At 35.1% G+C, this 19399-nt stretch overlaps 1 protein-coding gene across 1 annotated transcript in view; it reads left to right on the plus strand.

The window, feature by feature from the left end:
- Ndst4 (N-deacetylase/N-sulfotransferase (heparan glucosaminyl) 4) overlaps window positions 1–19399 on the plus strand; it is a 237482-nt gene that overhangs the window by 98623 nt on the left and 119460 nt on the right. The window contains exons 2-3 of the mRNA XM_013023770.1: window positions 9465–9552; window positions 17848–18002. Coding sequence (XP_012879224.1) covers window positions 9465–9552; window positions 17848–18002 — 243 coding nt within the window. The remainder of the gene's footprint in view (window positions 1–9464; window positions 9553–17847; window positions 18003–19399) is intronic.

Genomic DNA, 19399 nt, shown 5'->3' on the forward strand with positions numbered 1-19399 from the left:
GGTCATTCTTTTGTCTTCCTCTGAGAAGTCTGACTTTAAGTCTTTAGCCAATTTATTGAGTGGGTTGTTGAGTTTAGGAGGGTTTATTTTTTGGGGGGAGGGGTTAAGTTTTTGAGCTCTATGTGTATTTTAGATATAAGGACTTTGTCTGATACATAGCTAATAATGATCTTCACCAATTCTATGGGCTTTCTATTTACCTTGCTACCTTTCTATTTAACTTTGCTATGCAGAAGCTCTTCAATTTGATACAATCTCATTTATCCAGTCTTTCTTTGAGTTGTTATGATTCTGGGTTTCTCTACACCTTCCTGTCATATTTTCACAATGTCTGGTCTTACATTGAGGTCTCTGACCCAGTTAACTCTGGTGCAGTGTGATATATAAGTACCTTGCTTCAATTTTCTGCACATAGATAGCCATTTCTTCCAGTACTATGGCCAAAGGAAGAAATGCATAAGAGTGGTGGACAAAAGCAAAATAGCTATGTGCAGACGAACATATAAAATAGTTAAACACAATAGCAAGAAAGAAAAAAAAAACGGGCTGGGAAGGTGGCTCAGTGATAGAGTGCTTGCCTTGCAGCCTGAGGTCCTGGGATCCATTCCTCAGCACCACATAAGAAAAAAGAAAAAAGCCGGAAGTGGCACTGTGGCTCAAGTGGTAGAGCGCTAGCCTTGAGCTGAAGAGCTGAGGGACAGCACCCAGGCCCAGAGTTCAGGCTCCACGACCGGACCCCCTCCCCCACAAAAAAACATTTGAGTCCTTAACTTGGGGTTCATTTTGCTTAACATCAACTTATATGACCATTTCTGCTTGTCTCAGACATATACTAGTTATTCTGTCTAACATATTTATAAGATATTTCTTTGTTGCTTTGTATGTCCCTCCCCCATGGTATAACCCCTGTTTTTACTATATTTGATATTGGTATAATTTGTGGAAGGGAAGGGAAAAATTGTTTAAATAGTGATACAGGTGGACCCATTACAACAATGAGATGTACAAGATGTTATGTTGAAAATGAACTTTACAACTTTGGTGCAGGAGAGGGAGAGGGGAGGGAGATAGGAAGGGATGGGAAGGGGAAACAAAGGAGGAGGCAACAATGCCTGATAAGAAATGCACTCATTACCTTGCCCATGTAATTGTGACCCCTCTGTACAGTATTTTCACAATAAAAAAAAAGAAAGCAGAAAAAAAATAGTATCTCATGAAATGGGCTCCAAGAAAAGGAACCAATAGACATTTTTTAAGATACGATTGTTGCTGTTTTAGCTTTCTTTTCCTTTTGTCTTGAAGTTAGGTTTTTGTTTGTTTGTTTGTTGCATTTGGGAGGGTGGAACAACGTGGAATGAGGGTGAACAAATACAATAGTGGTACTCCCTAGATATTATGTAGAAAATGAACTGGATATCTTGTGGGTGGAGATAGGAAAGAAAAGCGAGGAGAGAGTCATGGAAAGGGAGACATCGTTCAAAAAGAATTGTACTCATTACCCATTGCCTGATTCATGTAACTATCACCCTCTATATATCTACTCTATAATAACTATGAAAAATGTATGAGAAATAAGCTGGGTGCCAGTGGCTTACACATGTAACCCTAGGTACTCAGAAGGCTGAGATCTGAGGATCATGATTCCAAGCCAGCCAGAGCAGAAAAGTCTGGAAGACTCTTATCTCCAATTAATAACAAAAAAAGCTGGAAGTAGCACTGTGGCTCAAGTGGTAGAACACTAGCCTTGAGTGACCAGGAGCTCAGGGACAGTGCCCAGGCCTAGAGTTCAAGTCTCAGGACTGGCAAAAATAGATAGATAGATAGATAGATAGATAGATAGATAGATAGATAGATAGATAGATAGATAGATTTGAAGATCAAGCTTAGAGGAGCTACATTCTAAAGAAAAAAATGTTAGTTGCCTAAATAACAGTGTTTGAAGGATCATAATAAGCTGGCATTTTTTCCCCCAGATTTACTTACTAATTAGGGATTCCACTGAATTAGATGGAATATGGTATATAGGCTGCATTTAGAATGTCTCCCCAAAGCAATCATCACAGTCTTGACTCTAAGACTGATGCTATTGGAAGCTTGTAGAGAAGAAGGAAATTTGACCATGGGGCATATCCTTGAAGTTGACAGGAGGCCTCTTGTCCCTTGCTGGACTTAGACTTTCCGTTCTTTTCTTTCCTTTTTCTTTTTTGCTTTGCACTTTCTGGGAGGTGAATAGGCCTCCTTCACCAGGACTCCTGCCATGCCATGAGTGCCACATCAGGCCCGAAGCAATAGGGCCACAATTAAAGATTTAAAATTGTGACATCATGAGCCAAAAGAAAATCTTCTTCCCTGTCAATGGATTACCACAGGTGCTTGGCCACAGTGACTAATGCATAGTGAAGACATGGAACTCAAACACAAAAAAGCAGGACACAGTCATAGTTTGAGAGGACTGTGTAGATGGAAACTGAGAAATTGGGATTGAGGGAAAAAAAAACACAAACTGTAGGGTATCTTACCATTCTAGCCCCAAGAAAACCAAGGGGGCAATCAGAAAACAGAAGCAGAAACTGACCATGCATGTCAAAAAGGACCCATGTCAGTGCCTATGATTCTGTGAATATCTACATACACAGCAAATACTCTGAGCACACAACCAAAAAAACTGTATACACAAGGAAGAGAGACAAGGATGCATGGAGTGTTTTGCTGAGCTAATCCACTAAAATTCAAAACTTTATAAATGCCCTTTCAGTTTAATGACTTATATAACCTTCTTTGTGTTTTTTGATAATCAAGCAGAAAGTGGAAACTCTTCACTTACATGACATGAGTTAAAATTATTTTACAAGATCAAATCAGTTTTTAATTTTTCCTTTCTGTTTACCAGTATCTTTAACCAGTATCAACAAATACCTCCTAGAGGATCTTTACATTTTCTTACAATTCCTTCTAGCAATTTCATGGATGAATCAATGCAAATTGTAACTCATATTCTATGTGAAAATGAAATGATGTCTTACGAAGACATTAAGGTCTTTCCTGACTTCTAGCCTTATTCTCACTAGTCACTTTTTTCATATATTAATTTTCGTTATTTTATTTTCTATTTTGCAGAGTGCTAGAGAAAGAAAGACCTATGCTTGGGACTGTGCTTCTTTTCTTTTCATTTTTTGTACATTTTTATTGTAAAAATACTGTACAGAGGGGTTACAGTTACATGAGCAAGGTAACGAGTACATTTCCTATGGAGTATTGTTGCCTCCACCTTTATTTTTCCCCTACCATCCCTTCCCTCCCAACTCCACAACTACTGCCCCCCCACCAAAGTTTTAAAGTTCGTTTTCAACATAGAGTCTTGTACATCTCATTGTTACAATGGTTGACCTGAATCCCTATTTAAGCATTTTTTTCCTTCCCCTCCCCGAATTAGAGAAGTATATATACAAGATGTAGGGTGCCGATATCAAATACAGTGAAAACAGGGGTTATACCATGGAGAAGGAACATACAAAGAAACCAAAAAATCACAATAGCAAGAAAGAAAAAATATATTTGTGTTCCTATCTTGGGGTTCATTTCGCTTAACATCATCTTATATGGTCATATGTACATAGTTTTTGACCTTTTCTACTGTGAACCAACCCAGATGCCCCTCAATAGATGAGTGGATCAAGAAAATGTGAGATATATATATATATAGATAGATAGATATAGGTATATGGTGGAATTCTATGCCTCCATCGGAAAGAATGACATCGCCCTGTTTGTTAGGAAATGGAAAGACTTGGAAAAAATTATATTAAGTGAATTGGTCCCTTTGTCTAAAGCAGACTCCCAGGTCCCCCATTTTGAGAATGGCCAGTCTATTACTCTTCACATCTCAAATAAATGTCCACTTTTTCCAGAAAACTCTATTAACCTCATCTTCTGTGCTGTTAAAATGTAGGTAGTCTGTATTAGTCTCAACAATAACATAGAGTAAAATCACTTTTACAATAGTAACAAAAATCTCCAGTGAGCCAATAAAAGGAAGGAAGGGAGGGAGGGAGGAAAGGAAGGGAAAGAGGAAGGGAAGGAAAGGGAAGGGAAGGGAAGGGAAGGAAAGGGGAGAGAAGGGGAGGGGCGGGGAGGGGAGGGGAGGGGAGGGGAGGGAAGGGATAATGGCATACTGAGGAAGAAGAGCCCAACAACAGTGAAATCCATATGCATAGTTTTCCATAGTTTTAGATGAGAGAAGAAAGACAGGACATGAACACTTAAATGATAGTTCAAAGACAGAAGGATAGATGGTTCTAAAACATTAACATTTGTTTTGACTCACAAGACTACAGATTTAGGACAATTTTAGCAAAAGCCACCCAGCCAATTAAAACCGCTTCCCACAAAGTAACCCTATATTTTTGGGTCCATATTATTATCAGAGATATTCATTAATTCCTCCATTAATTAATTTATCTGTTCTACTATTAGAATGGAACTATTTCGTGTGAAATTATGGAGATCTACTACCAATGGATATAGTAAACTTTGGTTGCTATATAAATCTATACAATCATTCCCTCTGATTAGCAATAACAGGTTATCAATCAAGAATATGAACCTTACTTTTAAAGGGGAAAACAACATTGAACAAAATGAGAAGCAAGAACTTTCAAAAGTAAACTTCAGAAACCTAATATTTCATCTTAGGTCAGCCCTATTCATCTTCATTTATCCATTGACAAATAGTCTCTGCACAGGAGTTCATGGAATCCTGACTCCATTTCATCCTGTATGACCACAAAGACTTGCTGCCGTAGGACCTGGGTTATTAAGGTTAGACGGGTTACTAAGGTTAGAAGGAGTATTGAGGGAAACACACTCAATGTTAGCCTTCGCTTCATGTTATGTAGGTTGACCCTTTCATCTGTCCATGTAGCACTTTTTCCACTTGGAAGATAAGACTATAGCAAGCATTCTATTTGGATTCACATAGCAGGATCTTGTCAGGATAATAAGCCATTGAATAAGTTAGTATAATAAAGTGCATAAAACCACAGAAGAACACATGTTCAAGTTACGGCATTTGATTTTAAAAATTTGAAAGTCTAAGGCTACTTCAATGATTGCATCTATGCCTTCTTGATTAAATACCCTTAGGAAAAAGCTTAACTGTTTTAGCAACATAAATATAGGTATCAGAACTGATGTATATATACATATATACTCACACATATTGTAAACAATATATGTCTTGAAAATAGTATAGTGCACTAACTCAACAATTCCACAGATTCCTTGATTTTAATAACCTTCTTTGAAGCTATTAGAATTATTGTCAGAAAACAGACTCCTTAAGTTCTTTCCATCCAATACTTATCATTTAGCATCTCAGGCAGGTAACTGGTTATTTTACAATCATTCTGGAACTTCTTTTCATGTGGGTAACTTGAGAACAATTGCTTGAACTATTTAGAACCATTTGTAACATATAATGAAATTTAAAGTCCTGATTCCAATGATAAATATTCTAAATCAAGTATTCCTCCAGAACTCTAATATTAGTATTACACTTGGGAAAATTTTCTGAACAATTGTTTGACCACCATTTTTCTTTTTAAACAGAACATACACCAAAATATGGCCAAGTAAACTTACTTTATTAAAATAATGAACCACTGCTTCATCTTACACAAATTACCTTCATCCCACCTAATATCTACTCAAGTTAATGAGTTTCTCATAAGCAATAAAATGGCAAAATTCAAAGCCATGTTATTGCCTTTGTATGGTATGCAAACCATTAAAGGTAGTATATGTGATTTATTGTCCAGTCTAAGAATATTTTATTTTGTATATATTTTCAAAAGTTAATTAAATTTTCACACAAATATTCAGTTGTAAAAGTCTATTTTCAACTACATGCTGCTTAGATTTATTGTTTGAATTTTGTCACAAAGCATAATTTTTAGTTTGTTAATAAGTTTTTAAAATAAAAAATTTTAGAAGATTCTGACATAAAGCTTAGGTTTATATTTCTCTTTCCCTGATTCCCTGATCTTATTGTGAAATTTTAGAGTTTTCTTGTATTTCAATGTCTTTCCACTTCATTCTTTAATTTTTACAATCTTATACTTTCATTTAAAATTATATTCTGATTTTTACTTTTGAAAATTAGGTACATATCTTCACTATTATTAATCATTGAAAAGCACAGAAATTTCCTCACATATATTTAATTATGCTAAAATAGGAAACTTTAGAACACCTTTTCAGCCATTTGCTTTTTCTAATAGAATTTGTGGTTTGCCCTCCAATCACAATTAAAGGAGAGAACAGTGACTAACCAGTTTTACTTGTTTCAAGAATACAATGGTTGCCTGGTGCAAGTGGCTCATTCGTAATCCTAGCTATTCCAGAGGCTGAGATCAGAAGATCACAGTTCAAAGCCAGACTTGCCAGGAATGTCCATGAAACTCTCACCTCGAATTAACCAGCAAAAAAGACAGAAATGGAGTTGTTGGTCAAGTGGTAGATTGCTATTCTTGAGCCAAAAATCAAAAAGCTAATGGACAACTACCAGGGTCATGAGTTCAAGTCCCAGGACTGACATGAGCATGTGCATGCACACACACACACACACACACACACACACACACACACACACACACACACGGTCTGTCGTATTTTGCATTGTAATACCAGGAAAAGAAAAATACATCTTTCCTTACATCTGTGAGCTTATCTGAGTAGGAAATCAATCATTAGGATAGTGTCATAGTATCTGTATTGTTTCTGCTATCATTTTGATATTGTTTATGGACCATGTTCATTGTTTTACCATTGGAATAAAGGTTGTTAAAGAGTGCAAATGAGATGAATTCTGTTTATTACTACAGGTTATTATGTGCTATTAGCATACCTGGAATACCTTTTGTGTATACATTTAGTAAGGGGTAATCAGCCTGAGACCAGAGAGAGAATTAAGATGCAGAAATAAGAAACTTATTCAAACCTTAAGAAAGTAATTCAGAAATGTTTAGGTGATGAGAAAGGGAAAAAAATCATTGGGGCATCAGAAAAGACCTCATATTAAATGTTGATTGGTGGCATTTTGGCAGAATTTAAATAATTGGTGGGGTTTAGGGACTGGGTTAGGGATGAGGGAAGGTTTTCTAGACCAAGGGAATGGAATGAGAACAGCTGTAGAGACGGAGGGAGGTGAGGTACAGGAAAGAGCAATGGATGTAGCTTGATTAGATCAATGGAGAGGCTAAGGATATTTATTTAGTGGGAGTGAATGATGTACTCAGGGCTTCAAAAGAGTAGTTTAGACTGTTGCAAAGTATCAGACAAGCAGTTAAATCTTTGCATAACATCTGCATTCTAATCCTCACACTAACTGTAGATATAATCTTCAACATCATCCTATTTTGTAACAAGAAGACTAAAGAAATGGAATGAATGAGGAATTGTGAGTCGTTAAATGAATAGCCTCCCTGAGCCAATCAGGAGCCACTTTGTACCTTTGGAAGGTTAATACAGTAGTAGAATGTGGGGTAAAATAGAGAAAGCTTGACACAAGGAGAGAACATTGCTGGAGGCTGTTGTATCTTAAAAGTCCAAGGAAACAATGTAAGGAGGGTTTATCTAAGATGGTAACAAATTGATCAGGACTGACTTTTTTTTTTAATGCTTATTAGACTGCCTCTAGGAATGTACAAAATGTACCAACCAGTCCCCATATTCTGTTTGTTGTTGTTGTTGTTGTTGTTTTAGTTTGTGTATTTTTGTTTGTGTATGTGTGTGTCTGTGTGTATGCCAGTCCTGGGCTTGAAATCAGGGCCTGGACACTGTCCCTGAACTTCTTTGACTCAGACTAGTGCTCTACCACTTCAGCCAGAGCACCCATCTGGCCTTTTCTGAGTATTTCTAATCGGGGATAAGAGTCTCATGGACTTTCCTGCCCTGGCTGGCTTCCAACCCGCCATTCTCAGATCTCAGCCTCCTGAGTAGGTAGGATTACAGGCGTGAGTCACCTGCGCCCAGCTTTCCCAATCCCTTTGTCTCTTAACATCTGTCATACCATGACCAAGATCTTACAAAGAATTCTAATTACACATTTGTGTGACTATTTATTTCAGCTCTCTCTCTCCTTGTCTAGGCAATAGGGATCATATTTAGTAACAAATGTTGAATTTAAGGGTGGATGATGGATAGACAAATGTGTACTAAACAATGGCATTAATAACTCTTAGAAAAAATCTGAGTGAAGAGGGCTGATAAAATTTAAATACAATTGGCCATGGTAACTAACACCTAGTAAACTTATGGTTTTGAATAGCCAGTGAGTATATATGTATATTTTACAATCTTTTCTTTATTTTGCTTATGATATTTTTTCTTCCTTTCACATTAAACTAATTTGTAAGACTAAAGGAACACATAGTTATATTTACAAACTTTTGAAGCAAAAACATATCCATGACTAATGCAAAAGAAATGGTTTAAACGTATGGTTCTTAATTCACCTAACAGATGGATAGTAATAACCAAAACACAACCTTATTAATATCTCTGGCTTGAAATGAAAATTTCAAAACCGTAGAAATAGAGGGGAGGGCATTTGAATCAATAAGTAGACCATAAGCAAACAAAAAGCACCCCCTAAAGACATGAGTTCTGAATTACGCTGCATATGTTAATATAGGAATAATAGCACTGAAAGGACCGCAGAAAAAATTATCTGACTAATTTCTGACACTCTTACCAGTTCACTCTTGTGCTGTCTATAAATGAGAAATTACATAATTTAATTCCAAATCCAGAAATTAGGGAAATGTTATGTTTCAAGAATAGTACTTTAAGGAATTAATATAAAGAATATCTATTACAAAGTATTCATTCCTTTTTAGGATTTTCAAGCAATATACCATGAACTATGCATTGCTGTTTAGTTTGTAAAGTAAAACTCAAGCTTTTAAGTGAATAATTATGCTATAAACATGTGGTGGAAATAGATCAGTCAGATAAAATGCTAATTGTAGTTCAAACACAAAATCCCTTCTATTTCTTAGTAACATTTGATGGATTTGACTACACCCAACAATTCTGAATTTTATTTTCTCCAAAGGAAGGAAATAATCTGAAATTTGAGAAATTTCTTACACAAAAATAAAAACATTATGTCAGTTAATACAGTTGGAGAATTGTTAGTCAGCAATATATCACGTACTTAAAACTTAACTTTCGTAGTTTGGTAACCTTCACCAAAAATAATATTCATAGTAATTACAAGAACTTTTGTGAACCAAACCATTACAATAATTAATGCATCTAAAAGTTCTCGACCACAACCAAAACAGAACAAACACAAAGTACACATTGTTTTGCTTCTTTTATGCATACACATTTGCTAAAGAGGCATCCCAAAACTTCATAGTTATTTTTCTAAAATCATGTTACTTTCTTATTTATTTCAGGCATTACTAGAGACTCAAAATTTACTGCGCATTCAGGTTGCAAATTTTACCTTCAACCTTGGATTTTCAGGGAAGTTTTACCACACAGGTAAGAAGAGCCTTTGTGTTCTCAGGCAGCTACAGATAAATAGGAATTAGGCTTTTAAATGTTCCATAAGTAGGAGTATTTGAATGCCCAGATTGAGTACGGGTAAAAAAAAAGTGAGTGCCTTCTATGAATAACCTAATGAGCTTGCTTACTTTGGCAAATATTATGAAAATCATGGGCAAAGAGAAAGAGAATTGAATTTTTTAACTCAGTGAAAAAAACCATAATCATTGCTCTAAGTATAATGATGTAGTGTGTGTGTGTGTGTGTGTGTGTGTGTGTGTATGCATAGTCTAATAAAGTGCAAAGGCTAATAATGGCTATACTCATAATTAAACCAATTATAATGGATGGTATTGTTGACAGTAATTGTCAAATAGTCACCTAATTGATACTTTTATATGTAATATATGCCTTCTGAAAGCAAATGGTGGTGGCAGAGAAATTTTATAGCCTTAGAGAAGCATTACAGACCCCGAATGTCACTGGTTTGCATTTCTTTACAGCATTTTTTTCAAAGAATATTACTGGTAATGTTAACAAATATCCATCAAAGCCTTCACAATTAGTCTTGTATTCCTGTTCATCTCTATCCAGTAATGGTCCATCTCAGTAGGATTCAACTCTTTTTTATAACTTTTACTCCAGATGTTTGACACATTTTCTGAACATTGGAAAACAAGTCAAATCCTAGCACTTGTATAGAGAGCTACTTGAATAAAATTGATTTTCTTGCAATGATGATAAAAGTATTTCTATTCATTGGGCTCATGTTAAGGGAATACCACAGTGTGTATTTATGCTGTGAGCTAAATGCTTTGATTATCATTTAGTGTTGTTGTTTTCAAAGCTTTTTACAGGAAACATCCCACAGTATTCTGTATGCATGTGGGTAGAATATTGACTCATTAAAATATTCCAAACAAAGGTAGTATTTAATTATTTTATGTACAGCTTGTTTACACAAAGCAGTTATTTAATGTAAAAGTTCAACATGGTTGATTAGAATATTGAAGTAGTACTGTCTAATTGGTTTTTAGAATTTTTTAACTTTGAAACATATAAACTATTGAAAGTAATAGAGGCAAAATTAGTATTTACAACAGTGGTATATCAAATGATTGCATATTTTTAAAAAGGCATTTTGCAGGCAGAGATTTGGGTCATCATCGCTGCACAGGCAAAGCAATTCCAGCTTACAATTTCAAAAACAGTCATGGTTTCGTAAATCTTCTTCAAAAGCCACTTAAGAAATGAGTTCAGGCCTAAGAAACTGTGACTATGAAGTTATAAAGCAGATAACTGTAAAACCTCTATCTACCCATGCAGGGCAAAAATTATGGGATGATTTGGAGTTCACACACAAACAATACTATTTTGTCTCAAATAGCTGCATAGTGTAAGTAAAGTCATTTATTTTGGCTGAAATATGCCTATATAACTACCTCAGCCTTTATTTACTTTTCATAGTCACACCTATTAAGCCTGCCAGACATTTGCAGAATTAATGCTGGTAGAACTTGTGATATTTCCCATTTCTTTTTTATAAGTCTGGGCATGCATGCAGAAAAATGAGCAGTACATCAGTCAGGAATAGTGGAATAACTACTGAAGAAAGACTTGCTCATACAGAGATCTATTTTAATAGTATCTCTTTAACAGAACTTATTAGCTTTCTGTGATGGAACTGACCTAATATAAATGATGGAAAAATGGAAGACACACCCTATGCAGTTATGCTATGGTGATAAGGCACTTTACAAAATCAGATGTATACATCCATTTGTAAATCCAGGAAGCCTAATTTCCTTCGTATAAATGTGTAACTTTTATTTCATTGTGATACTATATTGTGCATTGGGAAGTATCCATAACATTTTTAAAAGGGTACCATCGTATTATATTGAGTACTTATTAAAGCACTTGGACCTATCCAGATTCATTCAAGGGCTGAATTACAGGGGGGCGGGGGGAAGCATACCTTGCTTCTATGAAGAGACAGATTCCTACATAGAGAGTTAACAGGACAGAAAAAAGAAAAGATTGGAAATGAAGACAGGACCTTCCCTACATGTGCACTTGGCTGTGATGTGTAACGGAGAAGATGGCCCTGTCTCCGTTCCCGAATCCCGGGGTGATTGGAATTCCCAATGCATAAAGATTCTGATTGATGACCCTCAGGGTTTTGAAGACACTCAATCACATATGTCCTGTGTAATAATGATTGATTCTGCATATTTTATTACACTGCTTCACTCATCCATAGTTCTTGTATATTCTTTCCTGTTCAGCCTCTCTGTCCTTCACATGCTAAAAACAATCTCCTCCCAAAAAAGCAGATTAAGAAGACTTCCCCAAAAGCCATTTACCCATGAGTGCCAAATTGAAATAAGAAGAGCATAGTGCTGTTTTTATTTTCTTTGAAGGAAAGCACAGAGTTTAGAGTGAAATATTTTAATCTGGAGATTTTTTCGTTTCGGGTGAAATTGCATGGTGAAGGCTCATTTGAGAAATGAAGACACTGCATCATAAAAGATGCCCGCTAGGAATAGAGACTAAAATTTTTATTTTTCATGGGAAACAGTTTCTGTTTAAAAAAAATCATTGTTTTTCTTGGCATTTTATAATAAATTAAACATGACTTTGATCAATAATTAATTCATGAATAATATCTGCAAATTGAATTAACATTGGCGTTTTCCATGAGCCAATTTTTATTAAAATAGATTTTATATATAATTATTGAATTTCACACATGAAAATATGAAAAATTGTTGCATTATTTCTCCTTTAGTTATGTGATTTTGTTTTGGTGGAGTTTTGCTGTTGTTTCTTTTCTTCTTTGATTTGTTACATTTCGCTAAAAAGTGTGGATTGAAAGACTAGACATTGGAAACCTTTTTAACTCTGGGCTTTTACATTTTATCAGCTATACCAGCACAAACAAGCTACTTAATTCTTTTTTTGTCTCAATTACCACATCTTCAAATGAGACTAAAAATGGTAATAGTTCTCTCATGTAGAATAACGCCCAGCATATTGTAAGAGCTCTATAAATGTACACTTTTAATAATTTAAAAAATATTTCATGTAATAATCAAATGTTGTCAAAAAGTAAACAGATAATTTATGTGAATTTATTTCTAATTATGTAAATTTTAGTCAAATTTACTTATATTATTCTTATTTAGTATAATATTTATTACTTGGTTTTATACACATATGGGAAACTGCAAAGTGTAGTGTGAAGAAAAGAGATATTTTCAAACATTTAAGAAATCTATTTCATATTTAATTATTGAGTATAGAACAGATATTTGAACAGAAGTGATAGTGACAGAAACTAAAATTCATATAAGCTTTTTCAATGTTATAGCCATAGCTGTCAGGATGTTATCTTATAGCCTAGATTTTGTTAATCATATAATTTATGTATTTATTTAGTGCCAGTATTGGGCATGGGGATTTTCTCCTAGCTTTTTCATTCAAAGCTGATACTTTGCCACTTGAGCCACACCTCTACTTCAGGATTTTTGGTGATTCATTGAAAATAAGAGTCTCATAGACTTTGCTTCCCAGCTTGGCTTCAAAGCATGATCCTCAGATTTTTGCCTCCTAAGTATGCAAGTTTATAAATGCCAGCTACCTTTCAGAACAGGGTTGCAGCTTAGTATTAGAACACTTGTTCAGTATGTATGAGACAAATGGATCATTCTTCTGAACTAAAAAGAATAAAGTGAAATAAATCCATTTAATCAAAATTAAAGAACCTTTGAATACTTTTTTTTTAATTTTCTACTTTCTGGACCAGGGTCTCACACTTTTACTCATTGGCTGAAGCTCTACCACGTGAGCCATGCTAGCCACCATCCCTATCTGGATATATATCAGTACCCTCATCACAATGATCCTACAAAAAGGATAACAAATACATCAGCTTTACCTACACGTTAAGTTCTGAATTAAAGCACTTTATATGATCTGGGAATCACAAAAAATAAAAGGACATACTTTAAAAATAAGAACAATATGCACCTGCCTTTTAAGAATAATAATCTAGACTTCAATGTCTAAATTAGATTGTGTTAGAAAAGATTCTATTAAGAACATAGACTTTCAAATTACTTTTAGCATATCAATACAACAACATATGAACTATGTGGTTCGACATTTCAACACATAGTTTTAACCAAACTTGAAATGTTGAAAATACATGTTTAAAATGAATCAAACTGTATTATTTTCTTCTCTGTGGATTTAGGATGAGTCAAACCATAGTATTTTCTTTTCTTTTCTCTCAACTATTTTCTTGCTTTTTGTTGTACAGAGGGGTTACAGTTGCAAAAGGTATAAGTATGTTTCTTGTCAAACTTGTTAACCCTACCCTCATTTTTCTGCTACTTTCCTTCCTCATAACACCCCCCCCCAAGTTGTACAGATCATTTCCAATATATTGTCTTGAGTATATATCCCTGTGGCATTCATTCCTGCCACATCTTTGTCTCACCATCCTGTTGTTCCTCTTCTCTCTTCTAATTCAAATAAAAATATATACAATACCAGGGTAACAAAATAAAATACAGTGACAACAGGAGATATAGTGCAGGGGGAAAAACATAAAAAAATCACATAATACATTAAAAACAACAACAACAAAGAAGGCATGCCTTCATGCTTTGCAGTTCATTTTACTTAGCATCATCTGATAGAGTCATATCTACAGGCTGAAATTTTCTTAATAACACAACAGATCAAAGAAAAGTTGGAAAATGAGATTGCATTGAACTGAAGAGCTTCTGCATGGCAAAGGACATAGCTAGCAAGATCAATAGAAAGTTCACAAGTTGGGAGAGGATTTTCACTAGCCATACAACAGACAAGGGTCTCATATCTAAAAAATACTTCGAACTCAAAAAATTAAATCTCCCAACAACAAATCCTCAAAGAAGCAACCACTCCATTAATAAGTGGGGTAAAGACTTAAAGAAAGATTTCTCTGAAGAGGAAATAAGAATGGCCAATAGACCCATGAAGAAATGCTCAACTTCTCCGGCCATAAAAGAAATGCAAATCAAGACAACATTGAGATTCCACTTTACCTCAATTAGAATGGTTATAATCAAGAAATCTAGGGGCTGGGAAGGTGGCTCAGTGGTAGAGCGCTTGCCTTGCATGCCTGAGGCCCTGGGTTCGATTCCCCAGCACCACATAAGAAAAAAGAAAAAAGCCGGAAGTGGCGCTGTGGCTCAAGTGGTAGAGCTCTAGCCTTGAGCTGAAGAGCTGAGGGACGGCGCCCAGGCCCAGAGTTCAGGCCCCACGACCGGACCCCCCCAAAAAAAAAGAAAGAAAGAAATCTAATAACAACAAATGCTGGAGGGAATGTGGCCAAAAGGGAACCCTGCTGCATTGTTGGCAGTAGTGTAAAATTGTTCAACCACTCTGAAAAGCAGTATTGAGGTTCCTCAAAAGACTACATATGGAGTTACCCTATGACCAGTATTTTCTTTTACATGGATTTTGGAACATTTGACACTCTGCTGTTTTGTCAGCATGATTTAAAATTATATTTTTTATTAAGCTATTTCCAATGTCAAGGGTTAACTTCACATAGTTTTGAATTATATGACCAGCATAATTTTAAAAAAACAACAACAACTGTGTAGCAGAAATTAATCCATGATGTGTAAAAAAAAATCCACAGCTTTAAATGTCACTCGAAACCTTGTGGAGAATGTTTATAAAATTAGCATAATCTCTGATATTAAAATGGCTAAGACTTTATGATCAGTCATGCATCTGTTTATATCAAGTCTGCAAATTTTTTCTTTAAATTGAGTAATTGACCTTCTTTCCGGTCAAGTATGCATTATGTGCTTCTTGCCACTTGCAATAATGATCAGCAGAGTTTAAAGTGTAGGGAAGCACTTCTCAAATATTCTACATTCAAAGCACAACAGACCAATTTCAGGGGGCTCAAAGAACTATCAATTCTTTCATCATGTGTGACATGAAGTCACTCTTTCTAATCTATGGCTCATTCTGCTAAATTATGGCCATGAGAAACATCTGTAGCATAAACACTGCATCTGTGCCAGTGATAAACTCTCCTGAGTTTGAATTTCAATATTTATTTTTCTTGTACTAGGGTAAAGGCCTAGTACTTGCTTGCTCATCTGGCATTCTAACCTTGACCCACACTTCCAGCCTGACTTTTTGCTGGTTATATGGAAGTAAAGTCTCAAGACTTTTCTGCCCAGCCTGGCTTCAAAGCATGAGTCTCCAGATGCCAGTTGCCTGAGTAGCTAGGATTGTAAGCGTGAGACACCAGGACCTGACCGGAAATTCTTAATATATTGACAAAAGTCAAGAATTTGTGACCTCATTATACCAATAGCTTAAGTTAGCTGGCAAAACCTGACTGGTATCTGTTCATTTTATTCAAAACTTTATTTCTTTACTCTGCACAGAATCAAGCATGATGACAAAACTCTAATTAAACCTGACAACTTTTGAGGTCTATAGATTAAATGGTCTATCCTAGGAACAATAAATTCACATAAAAAGGAACACAAGTAGACATAAACTGACAAGGCCACAGGTAGCTACTAAATCCCACTGACAATAGTCAGGTTACATTAATTATTCATGTATTCATTGCTCTGGGGAATTGGCATCGTACTGGGTAAGTAAATATGATCCAATACTTGACTTTAAGAAAACTATAATCAACTTTTGTAACTCTACTTAAAGATAATTTAAAAGAAAATTATAATTAAGACAGGTAATGATTTTAAGGATGTGTAAGAGACAGATGTGGAGGCATAATGGCACACTCTTGTAATCCCAGCTACTACAGAATAGAGGTAAGAAAACCGTGAAAACGGATTAATAGGAAGTGTCAGCCTGGTGTAGGTGGCCCATGCCTATAATCCTAGTGACTCAGGAGAGTGATTTCTGAGAATTACAGCTCAAAGCCAGCTAGTACAGACAAATCCAAGAGAGTCTCTTCTCCAAAAATCATCAAATTGTCAGATTCTAGGCATGGTTCAAGTGGTAGAATACCAGCTGTGTGTAGAAAAAAAAAAGAAAAGAAAAAAAGAGAAAGTGAGATTACAGCACAAAAGAAAACAAAAGGGAAAGAGAAAGAAAACTTTCAAAAATGTTGTTAGCCCACATTCCGCAAATTAAATAAAAATAATAAAATGAAGAACTCACCTATAAGGAATATTTTGTTATTAAAGGAAAAAATAAAGAAACATTCTCTCACTATAAACCAGTACTTTTTATTTTACATTAGTTATATAATTCATTATGTAATGATTAAATGAAATTGCACAAACTAGTATATTTCATACAGTAAAAATAAATCTTTCATACCTACAATATAATGAGTTTCCTTAGAAAAAAAGTTACCTTGTTTTATTTTGTTTTTTATTTCTATTTGATGAAACTTTCTATGCCTTAAGTGTTGTTAACTAATTGTTCCAGTAGAGGAAGAGAAAGGAAAACTGTTTTAGAGCCTGCAGTCATGTTTATGTTACAAAAAATTACAAGACTAGTTGTTAAATTTTTATGGAATAGCTATATTCAAATGGGAAATTTTATGTGAAAAGTGCTTAAAGATATAAAGAATCAACAGCTATTTAGAGCTAGAGCTTAATTTTAAAAAATATATTAAGAATACAAAATCCTTCCATTAGCTAGGTCGAGAAGGTAGCTTTATAGACTAGTCAAATTTCTGCTTTTGCTTTGCATATTATTTCTCTTTGCTTTCTACATTGTTTTTCATTAAGTACATACGACTTTTATAACAGAAAAGAAAAAAGAATTAAAGTTTCATTTTAGACATATAGAAAAAAATAGAAGAAAATAAAGAATTATCATTTCTGGTTATGTCCTGGGTATATTTGGATAATTCAGTATCTCTTCTGTGGATCATCTTAAAATAAAAATAAAATATAGAAAGTCTGATTTCTGTTCTTGACAGGTGACAGCAATTCAAAATATGCTTGATAAACTTCTCCTAAATTCTAAAGTAAACATTGGTCTTTACCAGGCACCATCAGGAGCCACCTCCAAATCCAAAGCCCCTTATCTCTGAAGGAATTTAGACCATGTCCCCCCCTTTCTCCCCCTCTCCCTCCCTCTCTCTCTATTTCTCTCTCTCACTTTTCTGGTTAAGGACACAAATAATTAGATTTGTGTATCCATAATGCAGAATTAAATCCATCTTACAAAATAACCTTCAAGCTGCTATGAAATGTTCATGGAGACCATTGTTAACTTGTTTCACAGGGACACAGGACGAAGATGAGGGTGATGACCTTCTGCTGGGGTCGGTGGACGAGTTCTGGTGGTTCCCACACATGTGGAGCCACATGCAGCCCCACCTCTTCCACAACGAGTCCTCTCTGGTGGAGCAGATGATTCTCAACAAGGAATTTGCACTGGTGAGCACATTGTATCCTGACATTTTTTTTTAAAACTGTGAGCTATTATCTCATAATGGTTAATAAAGTCAATGTACTGGGTTATATCTTAAAGAAATAAAAAGGAACAAAATATCATAATATTTTATGGTAGCATGTGGATTTGTAGTATTTTATTTCAGATATGTATGTGTATGCAATCAAGGGACCAAAATATGATACATGTATACATATATAGCAATGTATTTGTGTGTGTGTGTGTGTGTGTATGTGTGTGTATGTTTCTATATTCTGGCACTGATGCTTAAACTCAGAGCCTGGTTGCTGTCCTTTAGCATTTTCATTCAATGCTGATGCTTTACCACTTGAGCCACAACTTACAGCTTTTTGCTGGTTACTTGGAGATAAGAGTGTCTTGCGTTTTTCTATCTGGGCTGGCTTTGAATCTAGATCCTCAGATCTCAGCCTTCTTTTTTTTTATTGTGAAAATACCATACAGAGGGATTACCATTACATGATCCTTCTTAGTAGCTATAATAAAGTTATTTTACAGAACAAGTCATTACAGGAAGTTGCCATCTCAGGCCTTATTAGATGATTCTTGTAAACTGCTATGAAAAGGAATGCTAACACTTTCTTTCATTTTATTGGTGCAACATAATGAACCTCTCAAAATCACTTGTTGCAAGAAGGAATAAGTACATATTCAATGATAAAATGATTTTGACAATAACTCTAGACCAAGGCTTACAGTTCCACACATACTAGGTCATCTAACAGACTATTTGACCTCAGAAAGGCTTAATAATTTACATTTCCAAAATGTCCCCAGAAAATAACAATTTGGTGGGAAGAAGTACTCTTCCAGAATAGAGGTTGAAAAACTGTAAGCCGATAGCTAAACCTAGACTGCTACTTGTTTTGTATGAACCCTAAGCAAAGAAAACATTCTTTCTAGGACTTTAGATGATTGAAAAACTAGCAAAGAAACAATAGTATTTTCCAACATAAAAATTACACAAAATAATCGGGTACTGTGGCTCATGCCTGTAATCCTAGCTACTTATCTTGTAATCCTAGCTGAGATTAGAGGATCACAATTTGATGCCAGCCCTAGGAAGAAAGTCTGTGAGACTCTTATCTCCACTGAAAAGCTGGAAGTAAAACTGTGGCTCATGTGGTAGAGCATTAGCTTTTAACAAAAATGCTCAAAGACCTTATCTGGACCCTGTGTTCAAGCCCAGGACCAGCACAAAATTATATATAGAGATAGATAATTTATATATATGCATATATATGTAAAGGGTAATGTGCCCGAGGCATTTATAATTAGACTTTGACTAAATCAATTTGGCCACACCCCACTCTAGATGTTAATGATGCCATGTAGCATTTCAAAGTGGATAAAAGAATTCTTT

Source organism: Dipodomys ordii, unplaced genomic scaffold (assembly GCF_000151885.1).
Source record: "Dipodomys ordii isolate 6190 unplaced genomic scaffold, Dord_2.0 Scaffold70, whole genome shotgun sequence".
Lineage (NCBI taxonomy): Eukaryota > Metazoa > Chordata > Mammalia > Rodentia > Heteromyidae > Dipodomys > Dipodomys ordii.